Below are 20,384 nucleotides of genomic sequence, written 5' to 3'. Positions count from 1 at the left end.
ACCAAAAGCCACAGGCAATTATATAAAGGTTTAACTTGTTCTGATTGTGAAAAAAAAAAAGTAAGGTGAGAAAACAAGGCTGTATCACTGCATCGTACGTATACTTTACTAGTCATACATTATCAGCCATGCCTCTCAAGGCCTGAGAAAAGTATTCTTGGATGAAATAAATTGCAAAGCCCCTTGCTTGACCACTTCGTGGGAGGATCTAGCCTGCTGAGAGTTTGCTGTGCTGGCTGTCTTTTTGGTCAGCGAGAGGGCAGTAGCCTGGTGCCACCTCTTTAAAATCTCCCCTGGAGGAGTGATACATGGGTCTCACTGACTCATCTTATCAAACTGGGTCTGAGCTTAATCCTCATCAGGACACTTTGCTTTAGAGAGAGAGAGAGTGAGAAAGAGAGAAAGAGCTGGCATGGGAGCTTTTCATGTGACAAGTTTTTAATGTTTTCCCTGGCACAGCTATTTGGGCTGGAATAAACAGACTTACATTGTTTTACAGGATCATGCAAGCTGCTGAGTCATCTTAGAAAACTGCCTTTAATCTATGAATTTTAAAACAGACCACTACTTTGATCTCCTTAAAGTTTTTTCATCACAATATTATGTTATGGATTAATATAACTCTTAACAGTTCTTTCAAAGAATAGTCTGAGCAGACCTGTAGTTATAAAATACCTTTGAAGGACATGAAGCCTTTCACATCCCTTAATCACTCAGAGGATTCAACATCCCACTGGGCCTCTTAGACACAGCTTCAACCCAATTCCTAAACCACAAATCTGGGCTTCCCCTCCTGCCACCGAGATCGATCTTCTAACAACAGGTGTTCACAGGTGTTCAAATGTGGTCACGCATCGACTGAAAGCCTTTCTCAGCTTTAGAACAAAGAAAATCAGCTCAGCAGGCAGCGGGAGAGGGAGGGTCGCAGTTTATGTGATGTCCTCTAGATGTTTGATATGTCACCTTCTCTTTGCACTGGAGATGTAGAGTTGAATACCTAAAACATCCTCTGATTTGAAGGAAGACATAGAGGATTTACCTTTATATACAGTAAAAACCTGACTGAGTTAGTTGAACTTGCAGAACGAGATAAAGATAAACTGTAATTTGACAAAGAAAGGTATCATATTTCACAAATGAATTCATTTAATTCAGTGTTCAACCTTTCACAAACTCAGATTACCACCCACCCCTCACTAAACAGTTTTATGTGATACCTTAGAAAGAGTAAGGTCAAACTTAGAGCATGGCTAACCTTGTTTACACACTTCTGCTCAAACTTTGTGATATTTCTTTTTTTGATGATGATGATGATGGTGACTGAGTGCCCTGTTTTGCATGTATTTTATGACATTTTAATGTATGTTATCTGTATTGTTTGGTGTTGATCTATTTGGTCCCCTTATTATTATTATTATTTTCATGGTTATAGCTACTTCCTGCAGATCAAAAACACATTAACAAAATGTTAATTGTGACCTTTTTGCTTTTGACTAAAATAAAACTTCTCCCTGAGGGAAAATAAAGTTTATCAATCAAACACTACACGCTTGCGAAAGGGCAGAACGAGGCTAGAATGGATATTAAACATAACATACACATGACTTAATTTTCATATGGCCCATTTTCTTTCAGCTTTGAGCTTGTTCAATGCTCACTGTTCCATTTAATAGCAATGAAGTTGTGGTTAATAGTCACAGTAGAGGTAGGCTTAGTCCACTGGACTGTAATGTTAAAGTTAGGATTCTTCTTGCTGACTTCACAGCTTTGAAGCTGTTGTGCCTTTAGGTAGATAACGTTCTGTTTTACAGCGACTTGAAAGTTCAAATCCAGATTTTTCAAGCATATCAATTATAATGCATTCTCAAAGGAACGAATGCTAATGGCGAATCGTAACTGTCAGATGCTGTTGTGACTCAGGGGGGCAGTCTTAGGCAGTGACTTCATTTAGGATCCTAGTGGCCTGAGGGTAGAAGCTTTTCCTGAGCCTCTAGGTGCTGGCTTGGTGTTTCCGGTCCCAACTGCAGCAGGGAGAAAAGGCTGTTATCCGGGTGGTTAGCATCCTTAATGCCTCCTAGACTTATTCTTGCAGTGCCTGGTGTAAATGTTAGAACACCGCCTATTGTACGTTCAGTTGAACAAACCACTCTTTGCAGGGCCTTGCGGTCCTTTATCAGTGCTGTTTCCATACCAGGCAGTGATGTTCCCCGTCAGGACGCTCTCAATGGTACAGGAGTAGAAATTCCTCAGTATTTCAAGTGTCTGAGGTGAAACAGTCTCTGCCTCGCCTCTCTCACCGCTGAGTCAGTATGCAGCGCCCAGGTCAGGCCCTCGGATGTGGACACCAAGGACCCGTTGATATTAAAGGAGTTGTCGTTCCTTCTGCCCAAAGTCCACTATTAGCTCCTTTATCTTGCTGACATTCAGGAGTAAGTTGTTGTCCTGACACCAGCAGGTCAGGTCCTCTACTTCTTTCAGGTAGTCTTTTTCATCGTTATCTGTGATCAGGCCCACCACAGCTGTGTCATCAGCAAACTTGATGATGGTGTTGTTGGAGTTGAAAGTGCCTACACAGTCGTGCGTGTACAGGGAGTACAGCAGGACTTTTAGTTTTGTGACGAGCCTGGAGGGAACATGCTTATATTTAGCAGGTATAATTTACCATGTTTACCATCTTAGTTTCGTGGGTTAGCATGCTAATGTCTGCTAATTAGCACTGAACACAAATCACAGCTGAGGCTAATTGGAATGTCATTCGTTTTGCAGGTATTTATTCTTAAAAGATGCTAGTGGCACGAGATGAAAAGTTAGTATATCACCAAAGTCAGTGGGCTTCTTCTGGGGATCATGAATGTCTGTACAAGATTTCATGGCAATCCATCCAACAGCTGTTGAGATATTTCAGTCTGGACCAAAGTGGTAGACGGAGTGACTGAGCAGCAGACTGAAATCTGGTCTGTTGAGAACCCATGTAGCAGATTTTTTTCATTTGGATTTGGAGCCACTCCTCATAATCTGGGAGGAAATGACGGTCGTGACTGTACACTGACTTCAAACAAGTCTATGCATAGTAAATTACACAATCACTTAGTTGGAAATTAAATTAGCCTCTCTAAATGCATTATAATTCCTGTACACAAGAAATGATTATTCAAGTGATGAACAGGGCCAGTCAGTAACAAACATAATCTAACCTCTTTTACACACACACACATACACCTTGACTGTACTGTTTTTTTCATTTTCTATCACTTTCCTTTCCATTTTTCCTCTAATCATAGCCAATAAAATACAATTATGTGTCTCTGTTTCTCAGTCTGCTTCCCAAATATCTCACTTTCTTGTCCCTCTCTCTTTACCGAGCTCTCCTCCTCCTTCCTCTAGCTCCGCTTCTTCTTCCCCTGTCCTCACTCTTCTGCATGACCAGTTCCATGTCAGCCCTTAATTGTGTTTTGATGTTCCTCCAGACCTGCAATTGAGCTCCATTCTCGCCAGCCAAAACAGAACAGACATTTGTCAATGCACAGGCACCGTGAGATTCCTCACTCTCTCTCCCACATTTTCTGCTGTTGCCCTCCATTTCATCTCCTTTTCCTTCCTTTTCACTCTGTCCTACTTTTATCCAGACCCTCCTTATACGTGTATCCTATCTCTCTATCCAGACCAACCCCTTATTCTATCTATCTATCTATCTATCTATCTATCTATCTATCTATCTATCTATCTATCTATCTATCTATCCTAGAAGACTTCAGAGAGAGTGTGCAATGGAGCAGTAACATCAATGTAGGAAGAGACCACAGACCTCCTTTCCCCTCTGGGGCCCATGGGTCACATGTAATCACTGTTACTTATAAGACAAACAGACACACACATAGACACACACAGACACACGCACACACACACACACACACACTGTTAGCCTGTCCTAACATTCAACTAAGCTCAGCTCGGGGAGTAAATATTTGTGCTGTGCAAGCTCTAGACAGAGGAAGGCTCCTCACCTCAGCACTGTGCCACCAAATCATGAAATATTCAGAGAGAGAGAGAGAGAGAGATGGGAGGAGGGAGAGAACGAGAGAGTGAGAGGGGAAAAAAGAGAAAGAGAGGTCACACATAACAGAATAAGATGGACGGAGGGAAAAAAGTGCGTGGGTAGGTGGCTCGGTGCTACAGCAGAAGATCTGAAGCAAAGGAATGGGTTGTTTGTGGAGAGGAAGAGAAGGAAAGAAAAAGGCAGAGGAGGTGTTGAGGGAGGCAGAGGGAATGAACAACAAGGCTGAAGGCTGAGGAGGGTGAGAGAGAATGAAACGTAGAGAGGAGAAAGGTTGAAGAGTGTGACAGGACAGAAAGAAGGCAGAGGAGCAGAGAGGGAGAGGAGGGACGGGCACTCTAAATGTGGAGGACAAATAAAGATGGAGACTGACAGGCAGACAAAATCAGGAATAATCAGGCAGCACAATGTGTGGTGTCCTACAGCAGAAGAGATGTGTTAGAGTAAGTGGATTGCAGGAAATGATGCTCTAAAGCTCTTTATGGTCCCAGTCTGTCTGCAGCTGAGGAGTGATAATCCCTATCCAGGACTTAATGAGGGTTTATTCTTTCACAGGTCATTCTGTCCTGGTATCTTAAAAGACTTCTCACTGCTTATTCCACTATTACACTTGTTTTTCTCTATTTATTACTTGTTACTTATTGAGTAAAGTTTACTTTGAGCTAATTATAGTTAACATGGCTTATACTTGAACAACAGTTCAGCCCCTCTTTACTGCCTTAAAAGATTTCTGTTTTATCTGCAATTTTATTCATTGTGCTCAGGTTTAGCCAGACTAGCATTGCTATGGACACTACATTTCCAGAGTGAAATATTTTGACAACTTTTGGATGGAAAGCTGTAGATTTTTATACAGACATTCATGGTTCCCAGATGATGTGTCCTAATGACATCAGCAATCGCCTGACTTTTTCCTCCTGCAAAAATCAGCGTCAGGTTGATATTTTTGGTTCTGAATGGAATATCTCTGGAACTATTGGAGGGATTGCCATGAAATGTTGTGCAGATTTTCATATTCCTTACAGGATGAATTGTAATAACTTTGGTAATGATATTATAACATATTGATCTCTCTGCAATTATTCGACAACGTGAATGTAAAATCATTGGACAGAACAAACTGTTCAGACATTGAAAATGTGTCTTTCCAAAACTGATCTGTTATTCACATGCACTTCTCGCAGTGATTGGCCAGGAGTGTGGAAGTGAGCAAGTTAGAAGGATTTCAACTCCTCTCTCAAGCTTTAATTCTTCACACGAGTGCTTTTCATCACTATTCACCTGTTCAAACACAGGTATAAAACAATGATATCATTATTTTGGCTTTTGGGGACACATATGGGATATGAATTGCCTTGTGTAGTCTTTGTAAATGATATATGTAAATTAAGTCATCATTACACAAGGAAAGCTACTGTGTTTCAGTATCTGGAGCAACAACATGTGTCAATTTTTAATTCAAAGATGCACGAGAACTGAAGGTGTTCTGGTGGGTGGATTTAAAGAGATTGTCAGCCACTGGAAAAAGGGAAAAATCAATCTGGTATATATAAGTATTGCTGGTTTTGAACAGAGCATGAACCTATACACCCACAGCACAATAGTTTTTATTTTCGTGTCTTTATCCCAATTGTGTTTTCTGTGTCAAAAGCTCTGTATTAAATGTAACTTTAAACTGATTTTCAGTTAAAGGTATTAAAGACTGGGTAAATATTGAAATATGGACAGTTTATCTCACAAATACTTGTACAAACACATTTAGAGATTGGAGAATCAAATTGTGAATTAAAGATTTAAACATGTAATGTTTTGTGTAAATGCAAATACGGTATTGTATTGTAAGTCCCTTGCAGGCAGCTATTCTTCAGTTTATTGTTTTCTGTCATTTGTTGTAAGATCTGCCTTTTGAAGTGTTTTTTTTTTATAAGCCTGAGCAATGAGAAAATATATTGACACAACTTTTTCTCACTCATTTCAGTGAAAATCATTGATGGAGACAGGCCACATATAGTACAATAAAAGTATAGGAAACGTCATTATAATATGAAAAAGATGCAAACAATGTTTTATTTAGAACAAACTTGTTTTTCTTTTGTCATAGCTCTTTAACAAGACAAATACAATTGTAGACGTCGATTAAAAGGTCAAAGTGATGAAAAATAAGCAAACCGTTTTCAAGTTTTAGTAGAATGTATGATAACCACACATGATGCAGCTGCTGTGCACCATCCCTGTTAACCTTCTCCCTTCATGGCTCCTCAGCAGGAAGCCAGACATCCTCTTGCTTGATTATAGAAATTCCAAGATGATTTGCACTTCTAATGATACACTATGCACTGCTAACCATTAAATATAAAATTACCTACAGAACAGCCAAGAGCTACATGTTATTTATTTACATTTATTAATTTGGCAGATACTTCAAAGCCCTATGGTAGAAGTTGGATGTGCGGCTGTCCTTTTGGCTCAAAGTTGAATGGTTGTATGTTACTTTTGAAGAAGGTTCCTATCAGAACACAAAGATCATGTCAAGAATGTGAAAGGTGGGGAAAGCTAAATAATACTGCCAATACAAAAGGCAGACTTCCTAAACGAGTCAAATGTGCAGCAGCCTATTAGCCTAGTAGCCTATAAGCAGCCTCTCGAGGCTGCGATGTTCGTTTGCCTAGATAATTGACAGTAGTTCGGTTTAAAAATATAAAAGATTTGTCTAGGAACACTAGTTAAATCGTCTTTGAAGCATGAGTGTGCCGGGTCAAATTCCGGTTAGCTTTTTAGATACTGTGTGTGAAAAGCTGACATGTTCTTGTAAGTGATGCAGTAGTTCATTCGCGTTAAAATGAGAATGATTATTCCTCTGGGGAGCACAAATGCACTCGGTATGTTTCGTGGAATATGTTAATGAGATTTAGATTTTTATATTTTATACATAAAAGTACTCCATTTAGCATTGAACTCCTATAAAATTGCCACACTCGCAATGGACGAGTTTTAAGTATCAAAATAATGCAGCACAACCAGAGATATCATCTTTTTAATGTCACACATTCTTCTTCCTTGTCAAAACAGGGTGCCTACATTACCCGCAATGCAGTTTGCATCAGTGATTCAGACGTGTTATGCTAGTAGCGGCTAATGTATCCTCGAGCCAGTAGCCTCAAGCAGAGATGTGGAGCCGGCTACAGAGGTCTGGTAAACTCACTTCTTACTCTCTTCAGTCCCAACAGAAACTGACTCAAGTGACATCACTTAGGGCCATTTATGCAGCTCCCTCTGGAGTCACAAACGGCTTTATACACCTTTTCCCACATATTCACAAATTTCCTGGAACTCAACTTTGTTGAAATATCATGCTTTGAACAAATGTGTTTCTTGGACAAATAAATGAAATTGCCATACGCCTGCCCCACTGTTCATAGGGTAAAAATATATATATGGAAATATGGACAGCAGTTTTGCTCCATTCACCCTTCAGGAAGTAAATGTCTTAAAATTGACCATCAGAATCAGCAGCCATGTGCCTAGAGTCCTTCAAGCAGCAGGTAGAAAAGAAGGATACAACAGAGAGAAAGTCAAAACTGAAAACAAAAATAACAAAGAGGCTTGTCGGGAATCGGGAGAATACGGTCTTGTGCTTTTAAACACAATAATGCTGTAAGAATCCAATTCACCTATCATCTATCATCTATTCCCACTTCTTATCTTTGTTATATGTTGGCGATTTTAGCAGCAAGTGGAAATACTACTGGGGGAATGGAAATTGTCCCTGGAAACCTGAAGAAGCAATGCCCGAACACTTTGATTTAGTTAGCTAAATCACATATTTGGAAGTGGAGTACGGTCTGTGCTATACAGATGGCACACAAATACGCATCATTTCAGTGAATGTCTGAACACACCAAGACTGTATTTTCAATCAAGCAAGGCCAAAAATGATCACAGAGGCAAACTCTACTGCAGTCTGGTGTTGCTGTCCATGGTGCTGAAATGCTGTTTTACGCTAGGTACCTATTGAGGTGCATTGAGAGAAGAGGTTAAAATGGTAATCCTGTTACTGTTCTTTAGTTTTGTTAAGATGTGTGTTTGCACTGCAATTTTCATCTGAGTTTTTCTGTTGTTTGTACTATGTTCTTTCTTCAAACAAACTGCTGTTGCTGCTGATGGTATGTGCATGCAATAGCCCATATTATTTCACCCCCCTGGATAACCAAAAACACCAGCTGTTTGCAAACATACACAGCCATTTTAAAGTCTTCAAAAACTGAATAATGTTAATGAATCACTGCAGGAGGGAAATTAAATTACAGTACACAAGTGGGCTACAGAGTGTTGCTTTAAATTGTCACTCACAACAATACAATGAAGGGACTCACAAGATCATGTAAATGAATGTGTGTGTGTGTGTGTGTAACCTTCAACCCAACACGTCCTATATCAATTTATACTCTATTTGTCTGCTTGCCTTCCTCCCCGGCCACCATAAATAGCAACTGCCCCAGACACATTACTATTCCTACAACATAATCCAATGCAGGTATAACCTACATCATAGCACAGAAGTGATACATGAGTTTAATAATGGCCTCATATTTCCTTCCATCGCCCCAGCGCCCCCCCCCTTTCCCCCCTCCCCCCAGCCGTAATCAATAACGTCTGATGGAAACGACTGACCCGCGTGTTTTACATGATGTAAAGTGAGGTGAAATATCACAAAGACCAAGTTAGATTTGCTCGCATGGACTTGGCTCCTCAATCTCGGGTCGCGGTATAAAAATCGTCTCCTCTGCCTGCGCCAGAGCTTCCCTCCTATCCCGAGGAGAGAGAGAGAGAGAGGGGGAGAGGGAGGGAGAGATACAGATACACGCAGTGATACAGAGACACAGTGAGGGATGCACTGGCTGAAAGTGGAGCGGGAAGTCCGGGGTTTTCCTTTTTTCTCTCCCTGTTTCTCTCTCGTTTTGGGATAAAAAAAAACCTCCCATTAAAATTCAAACAGACTGACTTTACCACAAACATACATCGGGGAAAGTTCGCTTTTGGCCACTTTGGGGTCAGTCTGCACCTGCCGACGCCGACCTGTCCGTGTTTTCAGGTTTCCAGACAACAACTCCTCCATTTATTTATTTTTTAACTTGCTCAAGTCGGCGGGGTTTTTGTGCGCAATGGCCGGTCGTTTAAATCGTCTGCCTGCCCGTCTCCACATGGGGGGAGTCCGGATGCTTGGCTAAAATAAAGAAAATCAATAAAGAAGAAATAAACTACTCCTGTGGATCCGAGAGTGACCTTCTGAGTCTGGATACTGGGACGATTTCAGTAGCCTCTTTCATGAGACCTCCTTACCTTTTCCTTTTGGGGATCTATTTAGGAGTCTGTGCAACGTCTTAGTTCAGAGCGCACTTGTGTCTGACTCAACGATGTGCTCCGGGGGGAAATACTGTGTCTTTCTGTTCTTGCTTGAAAGTATCCTGTCGGACCCGGGCACCACGAACCAAGGTGAGTAGAGCGTGCCTGCATCTCACCACATCAGAACAAGGGTTGATCCACCACATTTGACCATTTTCATAGTCATTTCCAACAACACGGATTCTCTGCTCTCCCCCATTGCACACGCACGCACGCTCACACGCAAAACACAAGGTAACCTAATGTTTTGCAGTGCGGCTCATTTACTGTCTGCACGCTTGAAACATTGATACACATTCAAGACTTTAAACAAAATATGCTCAATTAGAGAATAATGCCTTCACTTATCTTACATGGGTGCCATGAAGAGTAGCACAATGTGATGTTTTCACAAGTGATACTAGGCTATTTTGTATATTAGGTTTGTTTCAATAATAGAATTACACCTGGGTGAATAATGTGTTTTACTTCAGGTGTTTTGTTTTGTTTTGTTTTCTTCCCCTCCTCTGTCAGTCTGTTGGCTGAACCAAGAGATGTCAGTCTTGGATTCAGTAGATTTATCTGTTGTCCTAATCACTGATACTGTATAGCTTACACAACACATCTCTGAGACTGAACATGGCAGTGATAATAATTTTTTGGTGTCTTTTAACACTCTGTCTCAAAATAGATTCATTTGGCTCTGAGTTTTACGAAGAATACAAATTTAAAGATACATTTACAGCCTCAAAATGCCTGCGAAATCTTCGGTTTGCTGGTTGAACAAAGAGATGCCGGTCAGATAATCATTGATAACGTATAGTTTACAACACAAACCTTTGGCATTGGTAATCATGTTTTAGTTACTTTGTTAATGCACTCTGAATGTACTCTGTCTCTAAACATATCAGTATAACTGTTAGGCCTATAGACAGGAGCTCCATCGGCCAAATTATGGAAGAGGCTCTGACATTATTCTTCACCTCCAAAAATCTCAGAGCACAGAAACATTGCCTCAGCTATAGGTACCACAAAGTGTTACAGTGAATGTCAGCTTCTAGCACACTCTGTCAGCTATACTGATGCTTTTGAGTTGCCCATTTCTGCCTCTCCGTCTTCTATGATGAGTTCATACATTCATGGATGAAAATATCTCCCAAGAGGATTCCTCACAGACACTTGTGTTATACTTACTGTAAGAAAAACATGTGAATTCTATTAGGTTGGGCCAGTGCTTGACACTAAATGTATCCGAATAATTTCCCTCTTTTCAAAATTAATTTCCACTCAAATGCGCATTGTGTGCAGACACACAGGACATAATAATGTTATCTCCCCTCAGTTGTAAGTCACATGTGGAAATGGTTGCCATAATGTAATCGGTTCATCTTCCACGTTTGCAGAGGTCAGTTTTATATTCGTTCCTGAATGTTTAATGTTTAGGACACACATTTTCAAAGACGGAAGCAGTCGTTTCACTAGCCAAATGTCAAAGTCTCCTTCACTTCATTTTTATGTGTGTCTTGTGTGTGTGTGCTCAGTTTTCCCCACAGGATGCCTGTCTGCCTGTGGTGGTGACAGGCTTGAAGGGGAGGAGATGCACATAGGGGAAACATGAAAAAACGTGAGGAGTTTAAAATGGAGTTTAAAAATGCTTTGAGAACAAGCTAACATTTGTTTGCCAGGTACAATTTATCCGAGTTACTTTTCTAATGAATGTGAATCACTTGTGTATGTCCTCTCAGACCAAGAGAAAGTGAGAGAGATGAGATGTAGTCTTTATATAACAGGGTATTTATTGGTCATTTATTCTAACTTTTATGGTCAATTTTGGTAGAAATGACAAGTTACCTTGTCAATGTGATGTCTTAATTTCAAATGTTCTCTAAGCTCCCGCCCCCACCTTAGTTACTGTTGCTTTACGTCTGTCAAGCTTCCCACTCTTGCAAAATACATAATGCACTTTATTATGTTGGTGGCTACATACATGATAGCCTGCTAAAAGCCCCAGGCTAAAGCTACCAAAGCTGTCCAAGATAATAAGTCAGCATCCTCAGCAGTTGTAGAATACATGGAAATTGTAGGGTTAAGTTAGTCTTAGTATTGCAAGTATGATCTTTTATCTTCTCAACATAACCTGTGTGGATGCTTAGCAGAGTTGTACAGTATGATTACACTTTTAACGTTAAAAGAGAAAAGACACAAATGTGTCTGGCAAAACAATATATCTGGTAACATTGGTTGGAGTGTAAACTTCCCTGTAAACTCCTAGTTACTGTTGCCAAGCTACAATTGGACAATGGCTGTTTGGGGGAGGGGTGTAGTGAACGGTCAACTGGGTATTTTGTCGAGTCAACAGCAAAAAAATCAAAAAGGTATTAAGTTTAAGAAAGCAAATCCTCAAATCTGAGAAGTATTGGTATTTTCTTGTTTGGCTCACACACAAATCAATTATTGATACTATCATTGGTACATTTTCGGTCAATCAACTAATCACTTAACAGCAGAAGCATTCAGGCAAATAGTGCACTGCCTCCCTCTTTTAACACGACGATGTGACATCATCTGCATCATGATCAGCCGAATTACATGCTGCTGTCGACTTTTATTATCATCTCATATAGAAAATAATGATTCTTCGTCTCCCAATGGCTTTCTGACATCAAAAAACAAGGGCCCTTATAGAAAAGTCTCTCTGGAGGATCTCAGCCTAGTGCTTGTCTACTTGGATATCCTCAGCCAAAGACTCATATAATTGCGGGTTAGGATTCCAACTTAATGTCTTGCTTTTGAGAGTTTATGAGCCCCTTACAGGGAATATTTATACAAAACATTTCCCATTCCACTTTAGTCAGGTGTCACCCACAGAAATACACGTTAATTTTCTTTTCCTGTATTGAACTGCTGCTCAATAAAGGCTGTGTACCTGCTAATGAAGAAATCTGTGTAATATATGTGATTGTAAAGTGAGTAGGTGGCTCACATGTGGTGCCATGCACTTGGTAGACACTAGACAACAAGGTTTCTCGTATTTACTAAGAGTGGTGGGAATCATAGATCAAAGAAAACAATCACAATACGCAGGTGAAATAATACAGGCATTTCGGCAATACACCAAACCATATCATGATTATCATCATCTTTTCAACTGAAGATGAAAAGTAATAGTGACACTTAAGGAATTTCACTTTCACTTTTTCCTGAGAGTTAGGTGAGAAAATACATACCATTCTCATGTCTGTTCATTAAACATGAAGCAGGAGCCAGGAGATGATGAAGTTATGTTTACATTTAGAGTCACTCACCAAAATGCATTGTGTATTCCCTTGAGGTCTAACAAATGCGTTTAATGTATTTACTTCCTAAACATTCGCAAGGTCAATTTTAAGTATTTTAAATCCAGCTTTCTTTATTAGCAGTCTTCTTCCCTGCACATTGCGACATACTGTTTCTTGGCATGTTGACGCCACCTGTAGATCATTGGAACAACATGTGTGCACATGTGCGTCCTCATAGAAAAACAGCTCTATAGTGCTGCTAGAGGTAAAAAACTCCACAGGGAACCTTTAAGATGAAATGGTTTATAACAGTTTATACAAGTCTAAACCGTGTAAACACACACACACACACACAACATGTCTAGTAGTAAAGTAGTAAAAGAAATATACAGCTATGCCTCCATAACACAGGAGATCATCACCGTTCATTACATTTTGACACTAACAGTGACAGTGTTTCTGACTGTATTCGTACAAAACTAGGCTTACACAAGCACATTGTGAGTTCCAGTGAGTTTTTAACCAGGTAGTAACATACTGTATGTCACAGCTGAGCTGTCTTTCAGTGATGGGAGCCTCAATGTTAAAAGCTACTGATTCTGTCCCTGACACTAATGATTCAATGCACTTAGTTCAGTCTGAGGATTCAGTGTTACAGATTTGTCGGTTCACGTACTGAACACTTCACCCTGCAATATTGGTGAAAGTGTATCAACGACATATCACAAGAGAAACTGTGTCAGTTTACTGCTATATAGACTATTTGTGCCCCCCATATTTTCTAAAATGTGATAATTTTCCAATGGTCTGGAAAAAGAAAGGACATTTGCAGGTTATTATACTTCCAGACACAATACCCAGACAAGAGTAATGTGATTTGGACTCCTGATAAATACTCATGTGTGTGCAGTGTGTGTGTGTGTGTGTGTGTGTGTGTGTGTGCGCTTTGAGTGAGAATATCTGTGTATCAGATTCAACACTGTGGTCTTGGGTCATCTATTATTTCCTGGCTCCAAAGATAGTTGCAGGAATTTAATTATTGTATGACTACAATACTGTGTACGTATGTTTGTGTGTGTGTGTGTGTGTGTGTGTGTGTGTGTGTATGTGTGAGCCAGACAGTAAAGGGAGTTGGTGGAAAAAGTTTGCTGCTGTCAAACATGTTATGGAACGTCGCTCATGATTATGAAAGGTTGTTTTTCTAATTTTGTCAAAAATCAATATCTCTGTCACTCTTGGTCTGTCTCACAGTCTCTCTCCCTCCCTCTCTCTATGTCCTCCTTTTGAACAGAAGCGAGGTCTTATTATAATTCAGCCCTTAATTACCAGCAGGGGATCAAGGCTAAATGAAGTCTCTGTAAACACTGAAGTGGTTCATTTAGTCTCACCAAAGTGTATCTTCACTGGTTATCTAACTTGTTCTCAAAACAGTAGCAACCCCATTAAATTGGTCCAGATTTGGCAAAGTCCGCTGTACACTGGAGTGACAGGTCTTCTGAAGATGTGACTCTTTGGTCTATAATGTCGACCACTGAAGTGGGACGCACTTTATTGATAGAGATTGTAATTAACTGGCTGTGTGGAGACAAAGGAAATTGCACATTCATCATATCAAATTGGCTTAGGGGGCTTAGCAAGGGCCAGATAATGGCTCTTTTCATGCCTGAGCCGTGACCAGAGTGCAGACAGCTCGAGACTGTTACACTTGTATGTACACAATGTGGTCATGGATGCACACAGAAACAGACAGTTGTTAACACGCTCACGCAAACAAACATCACCAAACACTAATGCTGTGATCAGATGAGACTATTTTTTAATCTTTTCAAATGATCACTGTGTCAGATTAGCTGTTAGGGTCATTCATTAATGGCGTAACTTGGCTCAGGCTGCATTCAGACCAAATCAGGCGTTCCGGTGAAAACGCCAGTCCTCCCATTCATTTGAGTGTGGGTAATGAGTTTAGGCTGCGGTGGTGGAGACTGCAGGGGGTGCCAAAAAAAAAAAATGCAGCGGCGAAAAGTTGAAACAGATTAAACTTTTGGAGAAAGTTCCAGAGCTCCCACACTGCCGCACAACCCTGCACTAATCACCGCAACGTCTGAATTGGTCTGAATGCAGCCTTAAAGACATGGCAGACTACACATTGGACCTTGACCAAACAGAGATCCTGTGTGTTACAACTTGCATAACGTAGTACGACTTGCAAAACTAGGTGAAAGAAGGCAAAATAATTCAAACATGAATCAAGGCGTCCCAGATGCTGTGACAGTTAGTTGCCACTAATACATAACTCGATTAAATGAGCAAGTCCCCGAGTCTGACAGGTCGGCCATTATTGAGCTGATATTGTGCAGTGTGAATTCGACATGAGTCAGACAGATATGAACACGCACTTAACCAAAAATGCAGGTATGAAGTGAGTGTGAGTGTCTGTCATCATGAAATCATGGGATCCATCCGTCCGTCTGTCTTGATCCGTCAGTCCATCCATCAGTATATAACACACAAAACTGTTCAGACTTTCAACATGTGTTTACTTTCGGTGGGAATTATTCCCCCATTGTCATTTTGCATTTTCAGAACAATGAGGCCAAGATCATTATGTGCATCATGTTTTCACTAATCCATACACAATCCAACACCACTGTTCCAAATTGACAAAACCTGGTTAACCTCGCTCTTTCCTGCCAACAACGACAATATTGGATCACTCTGCAAAACCCCGGATTACTTTCAATGAAAACATTTTTTTTATTTAGGTGTTTTCATCACTGGGTTCTTTAAAATTCTTACTTTCTTCAGTATCTTGCGCGTCAACTACGGTATGGTTATGGTTAGGGAAAGATTGTGGTTATGGTAAATAAATAAAGTATACATAGAGTCAGGCAACTAAAACAAAAATCAGTATGTCTCTGTCTCTCGGTCTGTCTCACAGTCTCTCTCCCTCCCTCTCTCTATGTCCTCCTTTTGAACAGAGGCAAGGTCTTATAATTATAATTCAGCCCTTAATTACCAACATGGCCAAGTAGAGGGAATGGTGGTTACAATTAATACAATGGCAAATGTTAATTGCAGGTCTGTGATGGGATGTACCAAAAAAGGACCCAAAGTGTAAGACGTGGAAGCATCCAGTATGGGTGTTATGCTAGGGATGTGCTATGAAGTGACAAAATGACATAATTTGCTTCGACGGGGACCGGTTAACGGTCGGTTAACTCCAAACAATGTGATATTGTTACTGAAAGGGTTGTCACCAGTCATAACAGTAGGCATGCTGCCTTGCATTTGTCTTAAATTAGTTTTGATTAAGTCATTTTTTTTGGTTAAGTGTTCAAAGTTTCCATAGTCCTTCCGTCTTTCCCCTTTATTCATCTTTGGCTTATCTTTGATGTCATGGAGCACAGAAAACTCCTGACCTCTGAGAAGGAGAGTACTAATCTTCCAGACTTCACCTAGATGGAGGGCGGATCTGTTAGTGTTGGCGTTGTCCTGGACTTTCCTAAGAGCTGTTATTTCATAGGTGGTTGAATCTGATAAGGGCTTTACAGCTCTGTCAGCTCCTCATTGACAGCTTGATAACTATTGTCTGCTCTCTTCCTATTTTGTCACCTCCATTTCTCTTCTTTTTAAATTCACTGTCCAACCTTTCTCTCTTCCCCTTTCTGCTCTCTCCTGTCACTCTTTGTGCTTACGCTGTCGTTCTTTCACTCTTCCAACTTTTCTCCTCCATTTTACTTGACTTTCTCTTTCACCACCCCACTCTCTCTAGTGGTTCTATTGGACACTACGACAGTGCTAGGAGAACTGGACTGGAAGACCTATCCTGTCAATGGGGTGAGTGATGTTAGCCTTTCTTAAAATAATAATACTCTCTGTTAAGCATCTTGTCTACATTGAATATAACCAGTCAAACAAGTGAGCAAAGTGAATATAATACACCAAAAATAAAATAAAACATTTTGATGTACCAGTTTTACTGGTTTGGTAGAGCACAGCTCAGACCTAAATATCCAAACTGACTTTCTAAAGCTGAACCATTGAGCCAGATTAGTCAAGGTTTTTCTTGTGCTTATGTTCGATACAGACAGGAGACAGGACCTCAGGGCTCAAAAATCATACAGGCAGCAGGTGACATATTTTACATACCAACCTTCCTGACAGTTGTCATGTGTCATCCATTGCCTATTTTTAATGCCTATAAGGTTAAAACTGGGCTAGAAAATGTAGTACCTGCTTCACATTGAAATATAGTTCAGTCAGCCATGTCACTTGGAATAGATTATTATGTAAAAACAATAAGTACAGCGTGGATGTTTGGCATCTCGGCTTTGACCTCACCAACACAAGGCGAGGCGAGCGCAACACAGGTGAAGAACGAAGGAAGGAAGACTCAGAGCCTACAGGTGGATGCTGGGGTGGAGGTGGGCTTTTGAAATGCTGTGTGAACAGTGGCAGCGGTAGCAGCAAGTGACAGCATACCTTTCAGGTGAGCGCTGTGGCACCTGCCATGCAGAACAAGAGAGAGCATGGCATTGGCAACTTAATAACACGGCCATGATTAAAAGGGTGTGTGGATATATGTTGCAGCGAAAGGAGCATGTATGCTTTGTGAGTGTATAGTTGCCGATTCAAGTGGACAGACTTGCAGGCTTCATCACTAAACATGATGTCTTTTCACCTGCAAATCACCAAAACACTGCAGGGATATGATGTGCTGTTGTTATACTTTAAACCAATACAATTTCACAAAGAACTTGTGTGACCAACAACAGAAGCAAATGGAGTTACTGGCAGCCGCTTTGCAAAGTCACACCAGTGTGATTGTCCTGTTTACATGTCTGTGCTGGAAAATATGTCCTTGTTACAGAAACGCAGATGCGTGATTATCTTGCTTTTGAGAAGCCAGAGTATGTGATCTGCTTTCTCAAAGAGAAACAGGGATAATGTTGCATGTAAATGTCTGTCTGAGCATGCACGTCTTTGACTCGACTGACAGAGTAATTAGCCAGAGAAACAAACAATATGATGATTTACAATATCATGGTCTACGTGTTGATACAGGTAAAAGCCTGACACCAGTGTAAGTGGAGGATACACTGAATTTCATGTGACCCTCATCATATATGTTTGGCAATAAGAGATCAAATCCAGTAGACAGAGGTAAAACGTACCCATGGATCCAGTGGTGGAAAGTACACAAGAGCTGGACTTAGAAGTACTTGTTATATTGTATGTTACTTTATACATCTACTCCATTATATTTCATAGGGAAATATTATACTTTGTACACAGTTATTGGACAGATATAGTTACTTGATTTCATAAAAAACATACATTGCATTTCTAAAATACACTATGTTAAGATACAACCTGTGGTTTCCAACCAATTGGCTTGTGACCCCTAACAAACAAACACTGTCTGGTTGGGTCCACTTGTCAGAGTTCAGATGTCTATGAGTTGTTCGCATTTCCACTCTATACCTCTCAGATGGTTTCATTTAAATAACTGTTTGAGGACCAAAGAGGTTAAATTATCAATTGTTAAAAATATTAAAGAAAAGTCACAGAACTTAATAGCTTAATAATTTAATAATCATCTAATCTCATATTCATCTGGGGACCATTAGGAGGGCTTTGGCCCCCAGGTTGGAAACCACCGGATTGAACTACTACATCTTTAGTAGATAAACTAGCTCCGTCTCAACCAGCTGCAACAGGAAAATGTTGCTTACACATTATTGCATCAGTATAAAAAAATCAAAAAATGTCATATATATAATAATATATCAGCTACATGGGACATTTTACTGCAGAATGAAGATGTTTCATTTTGATACTTTAACTACATTTTGCTGTTAATACTTATGTACTTTTACTTAAGTAGTTGTACTGGTACTTAAGTAAAGTTAGTCTGGGTTTATGCTGAACCTCTGAGATAACTCAGTCGGTTCAGAAATAACAGACCCAGGGGATGTTGAGGGGTTGATTACACGCCTCCGCAGACAGCAGACAGTGATCAGAAACCTGGATTATGTTATAATCAAGTGATCTGGGATATGAATAATCGGGTTACTCCATGTCCTATATAAAAAGATAGAGTCATAACAACTTCCTGCATGTAAACACTCCAGTCCCGAAGGGCAAGATCTCCACTAGTTTCTTGCTTAACCTCATCTGAACATAAACCCTTCTGACAGCAGGTAGCAGGTCATGCCTTATTACAGCTTTTAGCATGAGCACTATGGATCATTAATACACGTGAGTTCAGTAGATAAAAATAAAACTTGCATAATGTTACTGATAGGATACTGCTATCTAAATTTCAAGTTCTTCTTCCCGTGCTCCCACTTACCTCAACTCTATTCACGAATAAAGCACACTTAACCTCGAATAAAATATGATTAAGGATTCACAAACAGCACTTTGAGAGTTCAGTGAGACCATTTTCTAAAACATAAAGGCATAATATATCTCCTAAAACACAAAAATCTTGATTCAATAGTCTGATCTCTGGGTGTCTCCACTGGGGTTTTTATAGAACACATACGTCAATGTTTACGTGCAATGAATACAGATTTGGTCAAGCCTTTAGAATATCTCGAGATTAAACTAATTTAATTGTAGCATATCATTCTTACAGGGTTAAGCCTGAAGGGGGAAGTGCTGTAGATTTCATTCTTACAAATATTTCAGCTGGGACTGAGCAAGCATCAGCAACAACAATAATTTTTCCATGATGTTGTGTCTAATTCGGGACACGAGGTGGTGGTGGGACTGTTTGTGCTTTCAGGCTATTATTAAAAGTGTAATAAATCCTTTGGAGCAAAACCAATAAATAGAAACAAAATACTGAGATATTTTCAGGGACAAATACCAATACTGAAACGGCTTCTCCTCCCTTGCACGCAGCCTAAGCAGGTTTTTGCTATGGGGAGGAACAACGCCATTAATTAGTTGGACAAAAACGCAATGCCACCACCCAGATTCACATCAAATCAATAATTCATCACAACTACAGAGATTTAATGATATTTTCATAACACCTCTCTCTCTCTTCCCTTTAGTGTGACAATGACAAATTGTCTTGTTTTAATCAAAACCTCACACCTCTTAGCCAGGTTGGGTGCCTCTACCATTGTTGTTTATACAACAGTCTCTGTCTGTGCACTGTAGTTAGGTGTGTGTGTGCGTGTGTTTTCAGCCTAACTGCCTAATGTCTTTTTCAACACCATACCTTGAAGGGGAAATCCACGTTCAGTTTCTTTTCTCGCTGTACACATAATCGCACAGATTCTTGTTGGTGTGTTACTGTACAGATGATTTTTTCTTTTTGAAAATGACCACTATGACTGAAAAGAGAACAGACTAATCTATAGATACATCTACTACATTCATGTAGTATTATTAATGTATGTAATGTATGTGTACCGCAGGCAGACAGTGGGTGGTTAAGAGTTAATGAACCTATCCTTACTGAAAAGATTGAAAGCAAGGAATTTTCTTGAACATCATGTAAAGACTGCTATCGATCATATGACTAGAAATCTGGCTGTGGAATTGTCATGGTTGGGGGTTCCCATCTTCACACACTTGGTCCATTGTGATTACAGCTTAGACACTGATGACGCCAAATCACATCCACCCACTATGATGAAAAATGCTCAGAT

The 20,384-nt window shown here is 40.1% G+C and overlaps 1 protein-coding gene across 2 annotated transcripts in view; it reads left to right on the top strand.

Annotated features, from left to right (window-relative positions):
- The first annotated feature begins 9,468 nt into the window (after positions 1-9,468).
- Positions 9,469-20,384, top strand: part of LOC139289951 (ephrin type-A receptor 6-like) — a 49,954-nt gene continuing 39,038 nt past the window's right edge. For both annotated transcript variants that reach the window (XM_070911736.1, XM_070911660.1), the window contains exons 1-2: positions 9,469-9,547; positions 16,487-16,551. In XM_070911736.1, coding sequence (XP_070767837.1) covers positions 9,469-9,547; positions 16,487-16,551 — 144 coding nt within the window. The remainder of the gene's footprint in view (positions 9,548-16,486; positions 16,552-20,384) is intronic.

This window comes from Enoplosus armatus, chromosome 1 (assembly GCF_043641665.1).
Source record: "Enoplosus armatus isolate fEnoArm2 chromosome 1, fEnoArm2.hap1, whole genome shotgun sequence".
Classification (NCBI taxonomy): Eukaryota; Metazoa; Chordata; class Actinopteri; order Centrarchiformes; family Enoplosidae; genus Enoplosus; species Enoplosus armatus.
This window is presented reverse-complemented; position numbering and strand designations above follow the sequence as displayed.